This window comes from Ascaphus truei, chromosome 9 (genome assembly GCF_040206685.1).
Source record: "Ascaphus truei isolate aAscTru1 chromosome 9, aAscTru1.hap1, whole genome shotgun sequence".
NCBI lineage: Eukaryota > Metazoa > Chordata > Amphibia > Anura > Ascaphidae > Ascaphus > Ascaphus truei.
The window spans coordinates 21,351,446-21,375,021 of NC_134491.1; the positions used below are offsets into that span (position 1 = coordinate 21,351,446).

Consider the following 23,576-nt stretch of genomic DNA (forward strand, 5'->3'; position numbering starts at 1 on the left):
AGCCGACCCGCCGCACGCGAGTGTCCGAGCTCAGCCAGCATGACCAACCAGGGAGATGACTGCTACTTCTTCTTCTACTCCACCTGCACCAAGGTAACGCACACCTTGTCTGCACCTGGTAGCTGCTCCTATCCAACATGATGTGAAGCCGCCTTTCCTGTGCTGGAGAAGATGAGCGCCGTTCCAACGAATGGGACTAAAATCTTCTCCAGTACGGGGGAGGGAGAGAGATGGCATATTGAATAAAGGCCACCAGCCGTCTACTACCTGGCCCTCCTCCTCATTAATGGTAACCGCGGTGTCCCACGTCATATCTTCTCTCTGACATTCTGCTTAGTGCAATGTATGTTTTTGTTGTTGTGGTGCCTGAACATTGGCTCATTAGATGGGTGTAAATAAGTGTCTCCCCTTTCAGTGATGCATCAAATAGTCCACGGTCCGGTCCCTTTCTCAGTTTTTCAGAGACAAATGGAAAACATCTTTTACTGCCTCATTTCAGTCAGTTCCATCAGGTTTCAGGCACATGGGAGTTAGTTATAGAGTGGAGAATCCTTAGCTTGGTGATGTGAAATTATTCAGAATTCTATCAATCCAAATACAATCTGTATACATCTTCCTTAACCAGTCTTAACATTGTAATTGCCTGTTTTTGTCACTGTCAGCCCAATCTTCTTAGTCACTCATCAACATTAGAATACTGTTTCTTCATTTAGCAATATTTACTTTGATTTACAAAAACCCTCTTGTTCTGTCACTAAGTAACTATAGGATTAACGATGTTCCTAATCTTTTAAAACCAATGTCTATTGTATTGTCATTTACAACGAACTATTTAACTAACCTTTGATTCCACACTCATAATCCTATAATATTCAACTCGGCAGACTTTAAACATACCAAGTTTCATACAAAATGGAAAATAATAAAACAAGGTAGATTAAGTCACACAAAACATTCCTCCACCTGCCTGTCTTCAGACTGATTTATCTCCTCATCTTTGCAGAGGCCGCTATTCATTTTCCAATATCATTTCTAACTTAATACTATATTCCTTATTTGAACTAGTTACATGCTGAATATATGTATATGGACAGTATAACATCTTTATTATTCTGACTTGAAATCGTCCTATCTTCAGTGCCCAGAGCAGATATTCACCATAATGTATGTTGTCCTGGGGGAAAAATAATGAAATGAATGAAAGAAACGTCGGCGATGTTACGAGGGGAGGGGGCGCATGGTGCGACCCTCCGCACAAAGCGCTTTGTAAAGTGAGAAAGTGGGTATGATGTAAAACAGACTGGGAGCGGGTTTCAGACAAAGAGAATACAAAAGAACTAAAGTGGCATAAAAAGCAGGAAATAGCTCAGCACAAGTAGTGTCCAGGGGTTACACACAGCTGTGCAGATGACTTTTAGAGGCTCCTGTGTAAGTGTCGGCCTTTGCTTTGGGACAGGGGGAAAGCTGTGCATTTCGTCACTGTGAGGCCGCCATAGGGAACGAGATGGTCTGCACCTTGTGGCAGGAGGGGCGCTGCTTCAGACAGGTCTGCAAGTACCGGCACATGGAGATAGACGTAAGTGCTCCGGACATCCGCTCCTGCAAGAAGAGATGCGTGTGTGCAGAAGGACAGCGCGCGTGTGACAGAGCCCGCTGTGTATGTGTGTGTCGGGGCCTGCGCTGTGTGTGTGGCAGTTCCCGCGTGGTGTGGCAGTACCTGCGCGGTGTGTGGCAGTGTGTGTGGGGGGCAGGGCCCACGTGGTGTGCTTGTGAAAGGGAAGAATTTCTGAGGAAGGTTGTAATGCCCTGTGCTCGTTTAAATAGAAGTTTGGGGAGGGGGAAAGCTAGCACTGTCTCTACGGTTTGTGTAAGGACAGGGTGCACATCAGGGAATATCTTGCACTTTGTCCGTTTTAAGTGACAATAAGGGGCAGCTGACGGTGCCACTTCCCAGGCCATGTACCTGTGCTGCATTTAAGGGGAGGGTTTTATTTTGGCGAAGAAGTAGTGTACAGGGAAGGCTGGGACTGCTACTGAGTGTCCATTACCTGTTTGTACTGGTAGGAATTGTATGGGCAGTATAAGTGTGAGAGGCTTGGCGGTATCGCACTATGCATTAAGTAGAGGCTGGCACTGCCAAGTGTTAGGGGGTGACAGCCGGCCCTGCTGCGCAGTACATTAGGCATGGAGGCTGGCACACTTTTCATGCAAATAAAGCATTGCTGTACTCCTACACAATCCTGTTTTATGATATGGATTTTATCTCTGCAGAAAAAGCGAAGCAAGATCCCGTGTTACTGGGAGAACCAGATTTCCGGGTGTCAGAAAGGCAACTGTGCCTTCCATCACGCCAAGGGGCGCTTCGTGGATGGGATCTTCCTGCTCCCCAGCAAGAGTAAGCATTTATTCTCATTCGTGTTGTGTAAACACCAGACTTCACCTTTGGAATACAGTAACTTGACCTTATCGTACCCTGAATGGCCCTGTCCACATGTTCTGTTGACTGATCCACTGACCTTTAGGACTGATCACTTCCTGCACACTCACATACACAGAGGAAGTAAAGCTTCAGGGACGAGGAGGGGAAATGTGAACAAACAGAACACGTTTCCTCTTTCCTGATACGAGTGGTGATTTATGCAGAGACAAAGATCTAGCCATCCGAGTGACACCTTATCCCTGTATGCCCAATTCCCAAACCAGTGAAGCCTTACACCCCCATTGGATCCCCGATCCCTGACTCTCTCCCATTAAAATCCCCTTCTGCATACCCAGGGCGCTCCCAAAAATTCCCCAGCCACGTTATTCTTCCCCATCTCTGCTAGGAGTCTGTCCCATGGAAGCACTACCCATTCTGTAAGGAAGGCAGTGACGCAGCAGCCCAGACTTTTACCCTCCCAGCCCATGTGTGTCAACCAGCACTCTCCCCACAGCCCACCTGCCCAAGCCTGAACCAGCCGAGGAGGAACCAGTGGCTGCTCAGCTCTCACTGGCACAGAACAAGCTAATTGTGGCACCCGCCCCACAGCTGCGGGGAGTAAAAAAGATGGAGGCCTCTGAGAACGTGCCCAGCCCCACCCACCCCCCCGTGGTGATTAACGCTGCTGACGATGATGAGGACGATGATGGTGAGTAGTGGAGAAGGATTTCCATTGTGTAGGACAAGGAGGAGTATCCCTTGAGTGCATCTACAGGTCTTCCACAGGTTCCCAAACATGCCTTGGTCCCCCCCGTCATACAGAGCTGAACCTGCACACAAGGATTCTGGGTAACAGCATGCAGAGCAGTACTTTGGGCGTGTCACACTTTAGCTTTTTATCCATTTTAAAATGAGACATATTTCTTAATTGGCTTGTTTTCCCTGCTGGGTGGTACAGCTCGTACAGCAAGCTGTGGGTAACCCACTCACGGCTGCGTCATACCTTTTGGACTAGGCCATGCGAACTTGGTAACGGATTCTGTATTGGGCAGCTGGGAGTAGTTGCAAAGCATACACAAAGTGATGGCTAAGTCCACATAGGACCAAATTCAAAGGGAGCAATGTAGGTTAAATATCGGTGCCTTGATGGTTTGAAAAATATAAAAATATATATAATGTCTGTAAATGTGCCGTTTATGTATAACTGTCTGATTGAGGGGCATGTCAGTCAGTCCAAGGATAATCATTAGGTCTTATTGACTAGGTTGAGTAGTTGATTTCTGTATAACCATGCATTTACTGGTATGTATGCATGTCAGTATGTCCGTTAATGAAGCGCTGCACACAATACAATTAGGCGTAGCAAGCTCCTGTCCCAAAGAGCTTACAGTCTAATGTTTGGCACATTGAGGTACTGAGGTTTCCCAAGGTCACAAAGAAAGTGAAGAAGTGTCTGAGGCTGGAATTGCAGCCACAAGCTTGTGCATTCTAAACCAGCGGTGCCAACTCCAAGGGTATGGTTTTAAGGATATCCCTGCTTCAGCACAGGTGACTCCATCAGTGGCTCAGTCGAAGACTGCACCACCTGTGCTGATGCAGGGATATCCTGAAAACCTGACCTGTTTGTGGCTCTTGACGACTGGAGCTGGCCACCCCTGTTCTAAACGTTCGTCTCACCCCTTTGCTGCCCCTGCTATGTCTTCCAGACCAGTTTTCTGAGGAAGGAGAAGAACTGAAGAGCTCGGGTCTGCAGCACCCGTCACTGATCGCACACCAGGGGACACGCGTCATCACTACCCGCAAAGCAGCCACGCCCAAAAAAGGTAATTTGAGAGGTGGGTGTCCCAGTGCTGCCACCCGCTGCAGTGAGACTGCCAGAGCACGGATTATATACCTGTAATATATACCTGTACAGGGGCCCAGCGGGGATCTGTATAGTGTAAGTAGATATGATGTGAGACTGCGCTCTTATTTTGAGGGGGTAAGCAGGTAGAGAAGCTCGGCTCTCTGATGCATGGAATGGCTCAGACTCGCCTGTCCCCTGTCCCCTGACGTGTGCCGCTGGTCTTACACAGTACTACAGCTTCTTGATAACTGAATCCCTGAACGCTGCATTATAATTAAGTGATCTCTAATTCTCCCCCCTGCAGACGTTGGTTTAAACTTTGGCATTAAAACCCTGGATGAAATTAAGTGGAGGAAGGGGCGAGGGGGCGCGCAGGCTGGTACGTTCCCCTCCTTGGGGGCTCCTGGGGCAGGCATAGGTAGGTTCCGCTTTCCTGTGCGACTCTGTGGTTGGATAGAGATCCTTGGGGTGGAAGAAGAGGGGCTGGAAGGGACAGGGTGTCCTAAGGACAGTACAAATTACACACATCCCTTGAAATGAGATTTCACCAGCAGAGTAGGATAGGGATCTGTACAGTGGGAGCAGTGACAATGTGAGATTAACTACCCATGGAGACTAATGGCAGATACAGTAGATATATTCAGGAAAAGGTTAGACATCAAGGAAAGGTATAAAACATTGATCCAGGGAGATCTGATCATTTTTACTGGGGTCACTACACATTGTTAAGATTTTGATATCTTCACCGAGTGGGGAGGTGTAGTGGTTAAGGAATACATTATCTCAGGGGTGGGCAACTCCAGTCATCAAGGGCCACCAACTGGTCAGGTTTTATGGATATCTGCTTCAGCACAGGAGGTGCAGTGTTCGACTGAGCCACCTGTGCTGACGCATGGATATTCTGAAAACCTGACCTGTTGGTGGCCCTTGAGTACTTGAGTTAGCCACTCCTGCTCTATACCTTTCCTTTCTAACATTTTCTTAAATATATCTACTGTATCCGTCATTGCAATCTCCATGGGTAGTAAATCTCACATGGTCACTGCCCTTACTGAAAATAACCCGTTTCTATGCTGCTGGTGAATCTCATTTCAAGGGGTGACTCCGTGACCCTGTGACCCTGTGTCATTTGTACTGCTTTTTGGATGAAAAGTACCATTGGAAGTTCCTTGTTTTGACCTTGGATATATTTGTGAACAGTAATCCTATCCCCACTTAGATACCTCTTTTTCAATATGCCGAATGTTCATTTGGATATTCTTTTATGCACGCCAGACCTTCCATCCCTTTTATTCATTTGGTGTCTCTTCTCTGCACTTCTAGTTTCATAACGTCCCTTTATTTTTTATGGAGCAGTGCCCAAGTCTACTTCATATTGAAGGTGTGATCTTATTCAGGGGCAAAATTATGCTCGGCTCCATTTCACTTACACTCTGTTTTACACATGATAATATCCTGGTAGCCTTTGTAGCAACTGCCTAACATTGAGCACTATTGCTAAGCCTGCTGTTTTCCAGCACTCCTACATTCGCGGTTCAGAGCCAGTTCTTCACTGTTAAAGTACGTTAGAAAGGGGGCAGAGTACAGTATGTGTGTTGCTTAAAACTTTTGCTTCTCATTCTTCTGCAGATGTTCCCACATTTGCTTCAATTCCTTTGGGTCCCTCTCATGTCCAGATGGTGCCGGAAAAGGACAGGACCGTTGTCCGGACCATCACCTTCTCCTCAAAGAATGGTAACAACCAAAAGGCCCCCCCCCCCCTTTCCCTTCCTGCTATTCTCCGTGTGTGTGTGTGTGTGTGTGTGTGTGTGTGTGTGTGTGTGTGTGTGTGTGTGTGTGTGTGTGTGTGTGTGTGTGTGTGTGTGTGTGTGTGTGTGTGTGTGTGTGTGTGTGTGTGTGTGTGTGTGTGTGTGTGTGTGTCCCCTGCATCCTGCATCAGTCTGTATAGCAGGTTGTTGAATCAGATGTTGCTTGCTCTTGGTATGCTGTACTGGTTACTGTTATTAATCGGCTGCCATCTCTCTCGTTCCCTCCCTACACAGACCAGCCCGGTATACATATGAGCCTGGCCCAGAGACTGGGCAAACGCAAAGCATGTGCTCCTCACAGCCCACTAGGTAATGCAGCCACTGACTTCTTTTCTGCAACTCTGACCAACAGGAAATCAGTGCGGGTCGAGGTGTGCATGCGTGCATGCGTGCATGCGTGTATGTGTGCGCGCGCTGTACGTTAATTTTGCGCGTTACGGTTCTGATTAAACCGGCAGTGCTTTAAGTGTAAGGCCTAGGGCAGCTGCTCCTCTGTTAGCCTCTCACCCACAGAGCTGACAGTCCGCTCTGAGGGAGGGGGGATTTGATAGAAGCTTGTGTCACTAACCTTCTTGCCTCTTCTCTCAGCCACCTCCGCAGAGGAGAGCCTTCCTCCCATGAAGAAAAGCCTCTCGCAGAGACTGGGGAGGAGGCTGGAGCCACCGGCGGGGGGACCTGACACATCACCAATGACAGGTACTTCACAAGCGAATATCCCCTTGCCCTCCTCCCTACTCCTGTAGCACTTCTGTTTTATTAAATGATCACCTTCACATTGAAATGAGACTGTAACATTGTGGAAATCCATAATAAACTATAATAGTCCTGGCAAATGGAGTGTTTGTTCTGCGCGGGAAATCTGCAACGAGGCGAGGTCGAGATTACCAAATTCAGCAACATGTGACTGATTAATTTTGCTATTATTGGTTGATCAGTCACATGTCAAATCCTAGGAGGATAGTTTAGGGCAGGGGTGTTCAACCCCAGTGCTCAATAGCTACCAACAGGTCAGGTGTTTTCAGGATATCTCTGCTTCAGCACAGGTGGCTCAGTGGCTGTGCTGAAGCAGGGACTAATTGAGCCACCTGCCCTGATGCAGGAGCTGATTGAGCCATCTGTACTGAAGCAGGGACTGATTGAGCCACCTGCCCTGATGCAGGGGATGATTGAGCCACCTGCCCTGAAGCAGGGATATCCTGAAAACCTGACCTGTTGGTGACTCTTGAGGACTGGAGTTGGTCACCCCTGGTCTAGGGAAACGCCATTATCTGCAGTGCTGCTATGTATAAATAGTGCAGCGAAGTGGGTTTCTGAGCACCCGTCGTCTTCCTCTTCTCCTGCAGTTCAAGTGCCCCAGTCTGTGAAGGAGCGCCTGGGGTTACCTGCGGAGCAGAACAGCGCAGAGACAGGTACCTGGCGTGTAGTTAAAGCAGACTCTGAGATTCAGCACTCCCAAGGACTAATGTCTGCCACTACTTACAGTATTAATAAGCCTCGTAGACAATGGCAGATCTAGCAATGAAATCTGAGGCGCAGAGAGGTAGAGACACTTGCAAGATCCCATTAAGCTGTTTGGTGTCGAACAAAAGCACAGTATGTTCTAACAGGAACAAAGTCCAGCATTTAAACCAGCGCAAGATGCACAGAAAACCTGTACTTGCATTAAATCTACATTGCTGTTAATGCGTATAATTGGCTATGTATGTATCTTCAAGGGAGTGCCTTATTGCAGTCAGTGACAGATTTTTTTATTGTCTAGCAGTAGGTGTGTATAGTAGGGACATAGACCACCCACACAGGGATATTTGGGTAACCCAACTCCTGGCATTGACAGGTCAAAAGATTGGGTATGGTGGGCACTCGCCTACTATAATAATTGAACATTTTAGAAAGGTGCTAGTATGGGAGGATGGTGACCCGTGTACCCACCCGGAATTAATCAGAGACGAGGAACAATTGGCAGAGACTGATGATTAATTTGAATAAAGAAAAGCCGTATTATGCAGAGTGATGTACATACAGAAAAGCAGCACAACGTTTTGGGGTTAAGCCTTTTTCAGGTGAAAAAGCATGTGAGGTCACTCAAGTTAGTAGTCACATCAGCATTGAGGCGGCACATGGCTCTGACCACGTTTCCTCCTGCCACAGAGAGAGCCACCAAGCCGGCCAATGAGTTCCGAATCAAGACACTCGAGGAGATCCGTCAGGAGAAGGCCGGCCAGAAGCACGAGCATTGTCCCGCAGGGCCACCTCCAAGAGGTGAGGAACCTGCTAAGACAGAGGGAGAAGCAACATCGAAGCCCCAAGCAGGCCTTTACATCAAGACCTTCTCTGAGGTCCAAGCAGAGAAGAGGCAGAGGCAGCTGAAAAGGGAGACTGTGGCCGAACGTCAGGGGGAAGAGATGCAGAAGGTTGGAGGTCAAGTGGAGGCAACAAGGAAGCTTAGAAGGCAAGCTGAGGTTAAGCGTAAGGTCGGAGGTCAGGAGGAAGTGAAGCCGGCGGTTGGAGGTGAGACTGTAGTAGACAGCACCGACTCCAAGAAGCCTCCAGCTCGTGAGTCCCCACCCAGCGCCAGGGTGAAGCCCACAGAGACGCGAGGCAGGTCCCAACCCATTGAGCAGGTGCGAATAAAAACCCTGGAAGAGATCAGAGAGGAGAAAGCCCGGAGACTCCAGCAAGCCGTGAAACCGCAGAGCGTGGCAGTGTCTCAGCCACTGGCGCCATCCAACCGCAAGAGGGTCCTCCGAATCTCCAAACCCTCAGGTAACAAGGAGTCCTCGAGGTGGGGGAACGGGAAGCCCAGTCAGCTCTGTGCGCCGTGTCATGCAGTGCACAGGGTACAGGGAAAACGGGATTGCTAAGTATATGTAGAAATGGCGCCTTTCATGGGTAACTAAGGTCAAAAGAAAACGCGGTCATGATACAGGGAATTCTTCAGATGTGCCATTTGTTATTTTACTCTGATAACAGAAACATTTAGATTTTGTTCTCGCTGAATTCTACATTTGAAATCCTCTCCTATCCATCAAATTGTTTATAATATTGATTTTTTTCTTGGCGCTAATGTCCATTCCTCTGTACACATGCTTTTTCAGGCACTGTGAGTGCTTGCCTCTTAGAGCTTGCAATCCTAATGTTGGTGCGTGTCGCACTGGGAGATAAAATGCCTCTCCCTAGGTCACAAGCAGCCGACACGAAGATTCTCCGACTCCTAAGGCGGCGACAGTGACACCGAGCTGTCCCTTCAGCCCCTGGTGTATAGCTTTATATTTTGGACCCAGAATTTTATTACAAACGTGGTTGGGTGCATCACGGCCGTCCGGGTTTTCATTCATGGACATCACTAACCAAATCACACTTTCCTTATTTATATAGTAGAAGCAAAACCGGACCCAGTACCTGCAGAATTGAGCCTGTCCACCCCTGAAACCAGAGCGGAAGGGGACGCTGCCAATGTGAGAACACAGTTATCTTCTCTTTCTAATGTATATCGGGTTTTTTTTCTTTGTTGATCCTCCCTTATTACTCACCCACCTGTGATTCTTCCCCCCGCTAGTTCTTGAACTCCGATGTACATGTGCAAATCGCTATCTGACCTGGTTCATGCCGTGGCTAACTGGTCCTCTCTTATATGCAGCATCTGGATAAAGTCCCCCGTATCCCTCCTGTCTCCGTACCTGTGAAGCGCTCGCCTGAGAAGCAGCAGGAGAGGGAGAGCGAGTCCGGGACCCCCACACCTCTGACTGCCCCAGAGAGAAAGCCAGCGGGCAAAGCCGTCCGCACTCCTGCTCTGGTGACACCTGTTCCTGAACCCAGAGACTCGGCAGAGGCTGGGAAACCCACGGTGCAGACTTCAGAGAAGAGAACGAGAGGTACACAAAGGCTTGTCTGCAGATCACTACGCTGGGAGTGGGAGGTGTCACGGGAGACGCGCTTAATAACACATTTATATTTCGTGGGTCCTGATTGAGCAGAACAGGTTGAGCAAAATAAACTGAGATTTATTCCCTTGATAGGCAAACACACGACAACTGCAGAATAAACTTAATAATTACACTCACGGGTAGAGAAACAGGATAATGTCCAGAAAGGTGCCAAAAAAACCAGAAGATTGTTCTTTAAAATGTAGTCCATTTGCAAATTGCCAAACAAATAGCCAGTCCAATCCTTCTGTGAATGGGCAAAGTCTTTTCTGGTTCTCTGGGGATTTTCTGAATCCCTAGGGCTAACGAAATCCTGAAGCAGGGCAAGTTTCCTTGTTGCAATGTTTTTAACCCCTTGCGTTCTGGAATCGTAGCCGCTTGAAGAAATCAGGTAACAGCAACAGCAACAACACAAGAATAACCCAGGAATGAGGGGTACAGGCCTTTTTAAGGACAAGGGCCTGTGAAGGGATACATTAGCCTCATCCCATTGGCAAGGAATTATCTTCCTCCTATCAGAACCTGCCAGGTCACATGAGCAAGTCCACCAGCCAGCTCAGGTATCTCTGAGCATGCTCAGTAAGCAGCTTGGTAGCACTGCTAAGTAAAAAGGGGCCACTCATTTCTGGGGACGCACTGTCTGGAGTTTGGGTCCCGAGGTGTGAAATATCCAGGAAGAGTAACAGGATCTGCTACTCAGAAACATCCTGATTAAGTTACACTTTACGAATCTGGGATCTTTCATCCCAACAGGGGGCTCCTGTATGCATAACATTTGGTCCTTACTGCCTTACAAAGGCAGGCAGACAAAAAAATAGCATCCTGCCTGTACATTTTAAAACAGCAACAGAAAGGCACTTCACTGCAGGTAGAGATTAGCCTGCAAAATGGGGACAGCCATGCATATAGAATTAACCCCTTCATCCCCAACGCGTAACAGGGGTAACCAGCTGAGCCCACTGCCTTTATTAATGCGCTGATTACCCCCATTTTCGCCACAGGAGGGAGTGAAGGTTTTGTTTGGGCATGCACTCTCTGCAGATCTCTAGGTTGGGATTGGGAGGGAATACAGGTGTTGATCGGACATGACTGCAGGTAGCTTGGAGTCGGATACACCAAATTCAAAATCCAATGCGAGTTCCTGATAGGCAAAAGAGGAAGAGGGGGAAGCAAAAGGGCAGTTTGGGAGGGCTGAGACGTGTAGGATGAAGGAGTGACCTGTACTTGCTGGTTTCAGGAAAACCCAAAGGGAACGTGGTGCCACGTGTGGTAAAGAGCCGCGCCGGTTCCAAAAGAGCGGTCAAAAGGAAAGCCCCCGAGAGTCTGGCAGTGGCGGCCGTGAGACCCCTCAGCCCTGCAGCCTCTTCCCCCCGCAAGGAGCTGACCCCCAAAAAGGCAACCCCGGTAAGGAGACCCCCACATCTCACACTTCGGGCTACATCTTTTCAGAATTATCTTCGTATAACGAGGTGTGATAATATGCACAATCCCTTCCTGCTAGAATACCCCGCAGAATCTGTATAGCGCCAGCGGTCCCGCAGCACCAGCGTGTCACCGGACGTCCGGTATTCCCGGTCATATTGCTTCAGGAGCGGTCACATGACTGCCGCCACTGCCCCCTGTGGCTGACGGTTTGTCCCCTAGAAAACAAGCATTTGTACCACGATGTACCAGGCACGTCATAAGAGCACTGTAAAGGTTAATGGCCGAATGTTAGGTAGCGCACCTCATCTGAACAAAGAAATAGTGTGACCCGGACAGAAGGGAGCCGAGTCCCCTTGTGTCCTTCCCTCCTGCTGTGTGGATGACAGATTTGCCTACGGACGTGGGATGCACGTATCGCCGGTATCGCCGGTTCCCCCCGGACAATTGGAAGCCGATTCCTTTCCAGATTTGTAACATTCCACTGCACGCAACCATGGGTCGGCCTGCGAACCCCTGTAAGTGACGGGTCCCTGAGAGCTGCTGTCGTCCCCAAACTGGTCTCTCACTTTGACCTCTTTCCTGCACAGGTGCTGGCAGCAGATCCCGGTCTCCAGGAGAAACCTACTGTCACTGACCCGTCACCAAAGCGTCCCAAAGAAAGGTATGAGGGGGTCAAGTGGGGAGAATGCAAATGGATGTCATTAGTTGTGAATATAAACACCTGCACCCGTATATGCACATATACACCTACCACCAGCCCCCCCTCACCTCCATATCCCCCCCCCACCACTCAACAACTTTCCCGGGACCCAACCTACCTCTCAGGCCTGCACATATACTCCTACACGCACCCTTCTTAAGTATGAAGTGCCCTGTAAAGGTTAATAACCCTTTAATCCCTTCCTCTCCTGCAGCTCCGAGCTCCCTACCTCTGAGCTGGTCAGTCCCACCACGGCACAGGCTCTGGTGAAGTCCCGCAGGCTGAGCACGGCGTCGGCAGGAAAAGCCACGCTGCCCACAGAGGACGACTTCGACAAACTGCTCTGGGAAATGTCTGGGGGGAAACTGGAGGCCGAAATTGACCTGGACCCGGGGAAGGATGAAGACGACCTCCTGCTGGAGCTGTCTGAGATGATTGACAGCTGAGCCTGGGAAGGAAGGTGCCGAACGCGCCCCAAATTCTTAACACCGTATGGGGGGGGGAGGGAACAAGACACGTCATTGACCACCTCACGTGCCCAGGGAAATGCTGGATGAATACGGACACATCCAGTTCTGGAACCTTACTCATGGGTCCAGCTCTTAGTCATTGGACTTCCAGCACAACTAGAAACCCGGACACTGAGCTTCGACGTAGGAGAAGAAACTCATCCGGACATTGTGGCTTCGACCCCCAATTCACTCACCTGAAGTGAGGAGGTAGCATCCCGCTAGATTGTGTCTCCTCTTACCCCCCCCCCCCTTCCCACACACACAAGCTGTAAGACCCCCGCCTTCATCTTGGTGCATGTCCCCTCTGGACACTAGCAGACAGAACGAACCCTTCCCTACTCTTAACAAAACAAATGTATATATGCTCTGTTCCTTGTATATCTTAACTCAAAATTGTGCAGGGTCAATGTGTCGTTCAACGTGCACTTTTATTTGTTTTTATCTTGGTTACTAAAAAAAAAAAAAATCCTGTTCCAAGCCTGTGTGTCGGTGAGAAATTGGGAGGAGCAGTCGGTGTAACCGAGAGGCTGCCGCCTTAACCCGCGCTCAGCAGGGACACTAAACATGGGCGAGTTGCTGGATTCTGTCACACGGCACGTGATGTTCCTGCGTCCGACACACATTTCCTGCTACAACAGAGTGAAAATGTGACACTTGGAAACCCGCTGAACACTGCCAGGCCTGCCTGTTCTTACCGAGTCATTCGCACACGGTTTCATTTTGTGCTTGGACTGATTCTAATCACCGATGCGTTTTCTCACCCGTGTGTGGCCGGACCCACTCCCTGTCCTTCGTTGGGCAGCTTCTCATGCAGAGCCTCGCGTCCCCATTCTCTCGCCTGTCTCGCCCGCGACAGTTTGTATAAAGCCTGCTGGCGCTTTGCTGGTGTCAGGAGCTGAAACGTTCCAAACGTGCTGTATATAGCCTTTTATTTGTTATGCTTTTGTTGGGTAGTGGCACAATTCTCCCTTTTTTATTTGAAATGATTTGGTTCCGAAGTGTTAATGTCCCTGACCACAGAACGCAGCAGATGAGGTGTTTGACGATCAATGTGTAAATGATATTGGCAGAATGTACCTAGTATAAGTGGCTTGTTTAAAAGGACAATCGGGTGACACAGAAGGATCGATATGGGGGAAGCGCTCAGCCTTCTGATGTCAGACTGAATAGAGGGATTATTGCTCTCCCTAACCATACAGTCTTTAGCTCCACTTGTTGCTCCCGTCTAATTCCCGTTTTTGTAAATAGTTTCCCAAGAGGAATTTTGCCTGTTAACCGCTTCAGTGGCACAATACGAAGGGGTTTTTAAAAAACATTTTTTCAGGTCATTGTAAGGAAGATGAGTTTGTGCATTACATTTGATTTTTTTTTTTTTTTTTTTGAGAGGTAAACTATGCTGACCTTGTTCTCTTAAAGTTGGTTGTATGAGTTGTCTCTGCTCAGTCGGAATGATTGTACGAAATAAAGAATTTAATGATTGGCTGGTTGTGTCCTGCAGATCATCACTAGCCTGTCGCTGCTACAAGGATGGAAAACCACCGCTTAGGAACATGGAATCTGTATCATTCGTAGAGAAAGGTGTGTTTAGAGGCACTGCTGTGTTTTTTGGAGCTGCTGCTGCATGTGTAAGAAGTTTCTTACATCTGATGCAGAATGTTAAACTTAGACCACTTTGTATATGGAGGATTGGGGGGGGGGGGGGGGGCAAATAAAAGGCAAAAAGGTACCAAGACTCAATATGATGTATGTTATTAGAATCTGTGCATCATGTAACTCCGCCTACTGACGCGCCCCAAAGTGCAAGCTGGGGCAGAGATGCAGAATGTGATGCATCTCATTATAATCTGTGCACCAGGTAACATGTGATGCATCTCATTATAATCTGTGCACCAGGTAACTCCCCCCAACTCCTCCTACTGACTCTCCCCCAGGTGCAAACTGGGGCAGACAGGGCAAAATTGGAGAAAAATGCTTTGATACATAGGTGCAGAGCGGAAATGCCCTGGTTTTGCTCCAAAATTGCCTTTATACAGAGACCCTATAATGACCAGTGCCAGTCTGTCCTTGTGGGGTAATCAGTGTCAAGAGAGAGGGGATTTGGCCCGGGATTAAAGGGGTTACACCCCATTTGGCCACCCTCTACTCACCTGGGAAGCAAGGGGTTAACTGGACTGGGGTCCAGTAATGTGTTTTTGCCTTGCTTCAGCCATCCAACTGTTTATTCCCCTGTATAAATGTATTGTTTCTGTGCCAGTGTCTGCACCACACACACACTGGGGCTTAAGGGGTTAATGAGCTACAGTTTAGGAAAATACAAATATGTGTGGTGTCTTTTCAGAAATATCTGGGCTTCAACAGACTTGATTGAAGTTGGGTATGAAAAGTACAGAGGGGGTTTGGTGTATGTTAACACATCTTGCTGGTAGAGACAGCTAGGCCCTTGTCTGGGGCATTGGGTGTGAAATCTGGCACCTGTGACAAATGTTCTCTACACAGGAGTCCCTGCTTCAAAGGATTTATTGACCAGGGGTTATGGAGGCCAGGGGTGTGGTTACCCAAGGAGATATCAGAATGAGTGACCTTATTAAATATAAGAATACCATGAGATGTCCTCGACTGAACGTGCTAAAAATTACATATGTGTAACCGGGGGACCGAGCTGCAAATAACGATTACAGACACTATGTCTAGCAGGTCCTAAGAGACAGATATTAATATCTCTCTTAATTTTAGTATTACACGGTAATATTATTGGGAGCGTCATGCGTGCCGGAATGTATTAATATGTCTCGCGTGCCAGTAAGTACTACTGAACTGAAGTTATGAAGTTATTTAGATAGGAAAAGCAGTTTTTTAAACGTCCTTGGGTGGGAGGAGTTTTACTCTGGGGAAAACTGTCAACCTCACCACTGATTTATGAGAGGGGCTGGGTTTAGGTTGTGTTCAGTGGGAAATAATTGTATAAGAACCAGGCTCAGCCTATGGCTATTGTCTTTCGTGTCTTTTGTGATTTTCAAGATTGCTGTATGAACTGCTAGTCACGATTTCTGACTTTCATAATTTCCATCTTAAGTGGGCGTCCATATTTTGTCTGTTATTTGTATAATCTGTTGTGTTCACCTGTTTCAAGGAATAAATTACATTTTATCATATCTAAGCCTCGTTCAGTTCAACCCAGTGATATTTGGTGTGTATTATTAATAGCCTGTTACAAAGCTATCGTCACAGGCATTAATAAAACTGGTGGCAGTAGTAGGATTGAACTGGACCTATATTACAGTGTTCTGAGGGACTCTGTCATATAGTGGGAACTCGAGAGTAATTGCGAGTTCCTGGGACTAAAGATATTGGACACACAGTGTACAACATATAACACAAGATATGGCACCTCCTCACTGTTCCCCTACTTGTGAGAAGCATTGCCTCCAGAACCAAAGTGCCGGCCATCCATGTGACTGGAGCCGGGCACCGAGACCGGAGGAGTGCATCAAGTCGGCGCAGGGACCAGCAGCCGGCAAGTCTGAGAGAGAGGCAGCGATCGGTGAGCATGAAACCTGGCAGGCTGAGCAAAGATCCACCGCTGCAGCCGCCGTAACCATCAAACCGCCCGGACAGCAGGGAATGGACCCAGCTCCGGGACGGCAGAGACTTGGGGAGGGAGTGGGTGGTCTCGGGGACCACGGAAGTCTTGCGCCAGGAGAGGTAACGGCCGTTGCGGCGGCCTGTCCATTTTCCCTGAAAGAGCTAGCACTGGTGTGTGCGTTGGGCAAGACGTGGTTCCCAGCGAAGTGGACCCAGTTCATGGCGTTGGTGCCGCACCGACCCGCTTACCCCTTCCTAGAGCCCGGCGCTCAAGCAACTCCGCTCTGGACTCAGCAACCCCTCGCAGGGGGTAGTCCACCGGTGGCGGAGATGCTCCGGCCGGCGCTATGGCACTGCCAACAAACAGGCCACAATAATGCCCGGTGCCCGGACCGTGTGCGGTCGGGCGAAGAAGCCCCTCAGGGCCAGCGCTCACGAGCTGCGGAAGAGATAACCCCGTTAGCGGCGGAGAGCGGCGGCCACCCATCAGATCCCGGCGGCGGCGAAGAAGCCGCCATTCCGGCATCCTGCCGCGGCAATTTTATTTGGGGGGAGGGTTGGGGTGTGCGGGAGGTGGGTGTTTCACATTGTTTGGCAGAGTCAGCGATGACCGGAGCCCCACAATCCACGCCGGCAACCCTGCACCAAAGCCGGGTACTGTTGCGGCAGCTACCCGGGGCTCGCCCATGGCGGCGACGGCAGTGCCACGATTCCGGCAAAGTGCCGGAGCCCTTTCTGAGTGGGGGGAGGGACAGGGATTGCGGGAGGGGGTTATTTTACCTGGTTTGGCGGGAGCCGTGTTACTCCACAAAGACTTGGGACCCTTGTCCTGCACTATTTTTCCTGTACCCAGCCCGGGCGCTGTTGCGGCAGCAGCCCGTTGCTGCCCCGTCCAGATGATGCCGGCGGCGGCCACTCCAGTCCCCCTGCAATCGGGACCAACGAAGGCGGCGGTCTCTGCGGGGACCAGCGAGGTAAGCCAGACCAAGTCGCAGACTGACCCTGACTTATTTTTTCCTATGACTGTACCCTGTTGTTTCACTATAGGGGTGGCAGGAGATAGGGGCACCAGGGGAGGGGAAGGAAGGGCAGCTTGTAGGGCAGCCAGGCTTCCCCATTACCTTGGCGGAGCATCAAGGGGACTCTCAGTTAAGAGCCCCCTGTTGCAGCCTTGCTATGGGCTGGAGGTATCCGGGGCAGTGGCACAGTTAGACCACCCCAGGATCACCTACCAGCCAGGAGCTAAGGTGGGTGCATCTGCACCAGCAACCCTGAGCTCATCCCCGGTAATGGGGTGGCAGTGTCAGGGAGATGGCCTCACTCAGGTGTCTAGGATCCAGGTTAGGATTAGCTAGGGAGAAGCGGAGTGAGGGGAGGCTGCAGGTAGGTAGCCAGCATCAGATCTCAGTGGGAGAAGGGCTAGTGGTAGCCAGGGAGGGAAAGCAGCAGGTATGGCAGCTAGAGTTCCCCATTACCCTGGCAGAGCCTCGGGGTTTCTCAGATCAGCAACCCCCTGTTGCAGCCTGGCTATGGGCTGGGGGTATCATGGGCAGTGGCAAGCTTGTGCCACCCCAGGGATGCCTGCCAGCCAAGAGCTAAGGCAGTTGCATCTGGAGAGGTTCCCCTGAGCTCATCCCTGGTAAGGGGGAGACAAGGTCAGGGAGGTAGGTGCACTCAGGTAGTTCCAGTGTCTGGGTTAGGATTGCCCAGGGGGGAGAGGAGTGCAGGTGGGCTGCAGGGAGGTAAGCAGCAGGAGTCATCAGCAGGGGCTGAGGTGCTGGGCCTACGGGAGGTGAGGCAGGGAGACACTGTGGAGCAGGGGGAGATAGGTCAGTGGGGTGTCAGGCAGCAGGCAGACGCTAGGGATGGGCTAGGTAGGCAGGAGGTCCCTTGTTCTGACTGGCCAGGGGTGACCCCCCTGACAAATTCACCAGGGTTCCCAGAGGAGGGGCTGTGGGTAGATAGGCAGCCAGGGAGGAGAGTCAAGGGTATAGCGGAGCAGCTACAGGTGGGCACAGGGCCAGGGCAGGTAGGGTCCCTACAGGATAGTGACATAGCTCTTTCCCAGACTTGGTTGACAGGAAAGCGACGGTGTGTGCTTGATAGCTGGTCTCTCGCTGGTGCAGAGACATGCCAGTCTCTGGGCAGTATGCGGCCTGGTCTGCAGAGATGCCCCTTCACCATGGACTTGGTTCACCAGGCACGGGGTGGGGGGCAGAGGGAGGCAAAGGAGAATGCCCGGCGGCCACGGTGGAGCCCTGCTCAGCAGGATCTGGACTTCACTGTCCACTGTGGCCAGGACAATGTACTGGACAATTTTGCCAGGCCAATCCCTCAGGACTTATTGAGTGCTTCAAGGACGCCAGTGGTGTCCCAGTGCCAGAGAAGGCAGCTGGGGCACCAGGCACCCATTGAGCAGGGGAGGTGTCAAGAGAGAGGGGATTTGGCCCAGGATTAAAGTAGTTACACCCCATTTGGCCACCCTCTACTCTCACCTGGGAAGCAAGGGGTTAACTGTACTGGGGTCCAGTAATGTGTTTTTGCCTTGCTTCAGCCATCCAACTGTTTATTCCCCTGTATAAATGTATTTTTTCTGTGCCAGTGTCTGCACCACACACACACACTGGGGCTTAAGGGGTTAATGAGCTGCAGTTTAGGAAAATACAAATATGTGTGATGTCTTTTCAGAAATATCTGGGCTTCAACAGACTTGAATTGAAGTTGGGTGTGAAAAGTACAGAGGGGGTTTGGTGTATGTTAACACATCTTGCTGGTAGAGACAGCTAGGCCCATGTGTGGGGCATTGGGTGTGAAATCTAGCACCCGTGACAAATGTTCTCTACACAGGAGTCCCTGCTTCAAAGGATTTATTGACCAGGGGTTATGGGGGCCAGGGGTGCGGTAACCCAAGGAGATATCAGAATGAGTGACCTTATTAAATATAAGAATACCATGAGATGTCCTCGGCTGAACGTGCTAAAAATTACATATGTGTAACCGGGGGACCGAGCCGCAAATAACTATTGCAGACACATGATGTCTAGCAGGTCCTAAGAGACAGATATTAATATCTCTCTTAATTTTAGTATTACACGGTAATATTTAGTCTTATTGGGAGCGTCATGCGTGCCGGAATGTATTAATATGTCTCGCGTGCCAGTAAGTACTACTGAACTGAAGTTATGAAGTTATTTAGATAGGAAAAGCAGTTTTTTAAACGTCCTTGGGTGGGAGGAGTTTTACTCTGGGGAAAACTGTCAACCTCACCACTGATTTATGAGAGGGGCTGGGTTTAGGTTGTGTTCAATGGGAAATAATTGTATAAGAACCAGGCTCAGCCTATTGCTATTGTTTTTCGTGTCTTTTGTGATTTTCAAGATTGCTGTATGAACTGCTAGTCACGATTTCTGACTATTTCATCATTTCCATCTTAAGTGAGTGTCCATATTTTGTCTGTTATTTGTATAATCTGTTGTGTTCACCTGTTTCAAGGAATAAATTACATTTTATCATATCTAAGCCTCGTTCAGTTCAACCCAGTGATATTTGGTGTGTATTATTAATAGCCTGTTACAAAGCTATCGTCACAATCAGTACCCTGTTTGGACACTTTCAGTTTGTGCATGGATTAAATTCCAATTTAGTGGATTTGCACGCTCGGATCAGTATGGGAGAAAGCTACTTACAGAGTTTCTGGAAGGGTCGACCAAGGCAGGATAACGAGAGCCCAGAATATATTACAGGTACAGTTGGGATGCTGCTGTGAAAACAAAATTGTGATCATTTAAAAGATGATTATGGTGATATTGATGAGCCTGTGATTAAGACAAAAATGGAGATATACCCTATTTCCTCGATTCTAAGACGCACCCTTGATTTAATTAAAAAAAATTGGAGGGGAAACCCCCACTACTAAATGTGCAGATTTTTTTTTAACCAGCAGACAATAGCATACATTTCTCTACACTAAAGAAAGGCAGACAGAGAATGGGGAGAGAGAGAGACGGTATCGGATAAGCGGAGAGAGGAGGGGGAGGGAGAGAATGGAGGTCACACAGACACACACACACTTCTACCACCCCGCCGGACCGCTGATAGTCGCGCCCGGGAGAGGGAGGCAGATGGGAGAAACAGCCAGCGGCACCTCTACAACCGCACTGCCCAGCTGATGGTTGCCCCGGGGAGGGGGGGGGGGTGGGAGAGGCGGCCGGCACCTCCACCGTCACACCACCCAGCTGATAGTCGTCGGGGGGAATGGGAGGAACGGCAATGGGAGAGGCAGCCCAGTTGCACCGCTGGGCAGCTGGCAGTCACACTGGGGGGGAAGGGGGGGCAATGGGAGACGCAGCCAGCACTTCAACCAGCTGCCAATTACACCAGCTTTTGGTAAGCGCCCCCTAGAAGTTTTGTTTTTTTAAACTGATTCTAAGACGCATCCCAATTTTACATATGTGTAAATGGGGGAAAAAGGTGCGTCTTAGAATAGAGGAAATACGGTAGGTGAGTTGTGCGTATGGGGTATAGATTTATGTATGGGTGTTTTACAAGCTCCCGCTAGTTACGGTGAATTAAACCAGTATAAGATTGGTAACTATTGGTTTATGGGTTAGTAGAGGATCTTGGGGGGAAAAAACAAATGGAATAAATAAAATATAGTCTGTGTCTCAGCAGCGGGTCGGTGTGTGGTATCAGGTGCAGCTCACCCTGCTAACCCCCTTACATGGCACTGGCAATTAACGTGTTAAATAAGGGGAAGTTTTCAAATATGCTTTAATTATGGTGAGTGTGTACGTACTAAGACAGGAGTGGCCAACTCCAGTCCTCAAGGGCCACCAACAGGTTGGCTTTTCAGGATATCCCTGCTTCAGCACAGATGGCTCAATCAGTGGCTCAGTCAAAAACAGCCACTGATTGAGCGACCTTTGCTGAAGCAGGGATATCCATAAAACCTGATGAATTAGTTGCCCCTGAGGACTGGAGTTTCCCGCCCCTGAGCTAATGTATTATTTAACCACTACACCTCCCCAGTCAGTGAAGAAATCAAAAAATCAACAATACAATGTGTAGTGACCCCAGTAAAAATGATCAGATCTCCCTGGATCAATGTTTTATACCTTTCCTTGATGTCTAACCTTTTCCTGAATATATCTACTGTATCTGCCATTAGTCTCCATGGGTAGTTAATCTCACATTGTCACTGCTCCCACTGTACAGATCCCTATCCTACGCTGCTGGTGAAATCTCATTTCAAGGGATGTGTGTAATTTGTACTGTCCTTAGGACACCCTGTCCCTTCCAGCTCCTCTTCTTCCACCCCAAGGATCTCTATCCAACCACAGAGTCGCACAGGAAAGCGGAACCTACCTATGCCTGCCCCAGGAGCCCCCAAGGAGGGGAACGTACCAGCCTGCGCGCCCCCTCGCCCCTTCCTCCACTTAATTTCATCCAGGGTTTTAATGCCAAAGTTTAAACCAACGTCTGCAGGGGGGAGAATTAGAGATCACTTAATTATAATGCAGCGTTCAGGGATTCAGTTATCAAGAAGTTGTAGTACTGTGTAAGACAAGCGGCACACGTCAGGGGACAGGGGACAGGTGAGTCTGAGCCATTTGATGCATTCGATCGGTGATAACAATGAGCACTTTTCTATTAAAATACCAATTTTGGGGGTCCTGAACCTCCAAATCTGTGTTTTCTCCTGCAAAAGGAGGATTACTACTGCACACTATATATTGCAAAATCTTTCGTATTTACCGGTGCACTTGCGTTGAAAGAAGTCCTGCTGGAAATCCAAAACATACACTGATATAAGAATAAATGTGAAAAAATAAGGGAATGACCCCACAAGTGTCCTGATACTACAAAACTTGCTATTGCATAAACAGGCCCATATGTCCTGTGAGTTGTATCACGGAGGTGACCAAATACTGCAGTCAGGTATAAAGCATAATAGTTAAATGAATCAGGCACACGTGAATAGACTAAACTGGGGTGGGGGCTAGAAGGCAGTAACTGATGGAGGTACAGGGCGACACATGAATAAACATGCCGCCGACTAAATCACCAAATAGGAAACACAGAAACTTCTGCCCTTACCGAATCCCCGTGTCAAACGAAGTGCTCCTTAAATCAGCTGGCTGGTATCCGCAACACGTGCTTGAAATGCCGTGTGTGCTGGTGTAGAACTGCGTCTCCTGCTGCAGGGAAGTCTGCGTGCTCCAGCCGGTCACATGGAAAGTCGTAACAAACGAGAATGCAAGCGGTCACTGCTATCCCTCCGTAGCCCCAACCAAGCGTGGTAGAATCAAAAAAACTTTATTGGTTCAAAAACATGAACATGGATAAACCTCTAAGGCTGCGGTCCCAGTGACTGCCACAGCGCACGCCTCGGCGTGCACTGTGCGCACAAACAACGGCCCCCCAGTCACTCAGGGCTGAGTACATGCGTCGGCGCACATTCAGCAGCCGCGCTGTACTGCAAGATTCCACACACTCAAAAAAAATTGTGTGCGGAACTTGCGACGGAGCCGTGGCCACGCCCCCACCGGCGGTTCAGCCAATGAGGGCGAACCAGCCGTGTGAGGTCATGGCCACGCCCCTGCAAAAACCCAAACACGCCCCCTCCCGTCGCAACCTCTTCCTCTCTCCTGAGACCGCAGATCGCGGTTACTGGGACCGCAGCCTAACGCGTTTCATCCCTTCTACGGAGTGATAGCAGTGACCGCTTGGATTCTCGTTTGTTACTGATATAAGAATAACACAAGGCACTGCGGATGTTTCTAAATGCTATTTAATGAGCCAAAAACTTAGCAAAGTTCCGATCAAAGCCACTCACCACTTGAAAAAGACCGTTTTGGGCGAAACGTCGCTAAGTTTTTGGCTCATTAAATAGCATTTAGAAACATCCGCAGTGCCTTGTGTTATTCTTATATCAGTGTACTCTCCTTAGACGCTGACATCTCTGTAATATAGAAGTCATATAATTGTACAAATTATAAATATAGTTGACAATATATAACTTAGATTGTAAGCTCTTCAGGGCAGGGACTCATTTTCATATTGTTACTTTTATGTCTGAAGCGCTTATTCCCATTATGTGTTATATTATTATGTCACGTGTATTACTGCTGTGACGCGCTGTGTACATAAAGATATATATATATATATATATATATATATATATATATATATATATATATATCTTGCAGAGGCATGGAGCAGAGATTAATATCACATGACTGACTAACACACACACACACACACACACACACACACACACACACACACACACACACACACACACACACGTTAGTCATGTGATATTAGCCTCTACAGGTCACTGAAAAGTGCATCTCTTGTCC

The 23,576-nt window shown here is 49.0% G+C and overlaps 1 protein-coding gene and 1 long non-coding RNA gene across 11 annotated transcripts in view; one reads left to right on the plus strand and one right to left on the minus strand.

The window, feature by feature from the left end:
- The window catches only part of ZC3H11A (zinc finger CCCH-type containing 11A), a 17,454-nt gene extending 4,340 nt beyond the window's left edge, over positions 1 to 13,114 (plus strand). For 2 of the 9 annotated variants that reach the window (XM_075613700.1, XM_075613699.1), the window contains exons 4-19: positions 1 to 93; positions 1,457 to 1,576; positions 2,272 to 2,395; positions 2,934 to 3,128; positions 4,126 to 4,254; positions 4,570 to 4,683; positions 5,895 to 5,999; positions 6,308 to 6,382; positions 6,662 to 6,769; positions 7,417 to 7,482; positions 8,222 to 8,836; positions 9,449 to 9,528; positions 9,711 to 9,945; positions 11,234 to 11,400; positions 12,009 to 12,082; positions 12,336 to 13,114. The exon at positions 1 to 93 is cut by the window's left edge and continues 54 nt beyond it. In XM_075613700.1, coding sequence (XP_075469815.1) covers positions 40 to 93; positions 1,457 to 1,576; positions 2,272 to 2,395; positions 2,934 to 3,128; positions 4,126 to 4,254; positions 4,570 to 4,683; positions 5,895 to 5,999; positions 6,308 to 6,382; positions 6,662 to 6,769; positions 7,417 to 7,482; positions 8,222 to 8,836; positions 9,449 to 9,528; positions 9,711 to 9,945; positions 11,234 to 11,400; positions 12,009 to 12,082; positions 12,336 to 12,567 — 2,493 coding nt within the window. In that variant the 5' untranslated portion in view covers positions 1 to 39 and the 3' untranslated portion in view covers positions 12,568 to 13,114. The remainder of the gene's footprint in view (positions 94 to 1,456; positions 1,577 to 2,271; positions 2,396 to 2,933; positions 3,129 to 4,125; positions 4,255 to 4,569; positions 4,684 to 5,894; positions 6,000 to 6,307; positions 6,383 to 6,661; positions 6,770 to 7,416; positions 7,483 to 8,221; positions 8,837 to 9,448; positions 9,529 to 9,710; positions 9,946 to 11,233; positions 11,401 to 12,008; positions 12,083 to 12,335) is intronic. The other 7 variants (XM_075613701.1, XM_075613703.1, XM_075613702.1 and 4 more) reach the window with 7 other exon arrangements.
- The window catches only part of LOC142502559 (uncharacterized), a 23,157-nt gene extending 193 nt beyond the window's left edge, over positions 1 to 22,964 (minus strand). Inside the window, exons 1-4 of one of the 2 annotated variants that reach the window (XR_012803792.1) lie at positions 22,312 to 22,964; positions 21,580 to 21,693; positions 19,902 to 19,972; positions 1 to 1,599 (exon numbers count right to left, since the gene is read on the minus strand). The exon at positions 1 to 1,599 is cut by the window's left edge and continues 193 nt beyond it. This is a non-coding gene — a long non-coding RNA (uncharacterized LOC142502559). Of the gene's footprint in view, positions 1,600 to 19,901; positions 19,976 to 21,579; positions 21,694 to 22,311 lie in introns of both variants that reach the window. The other variant, XR_012803791.1, reaches the window with a different exon arrangement.
- Between the last annotated feature and the right edge of the window lie 612 nt (positions 22,965 to 23,576).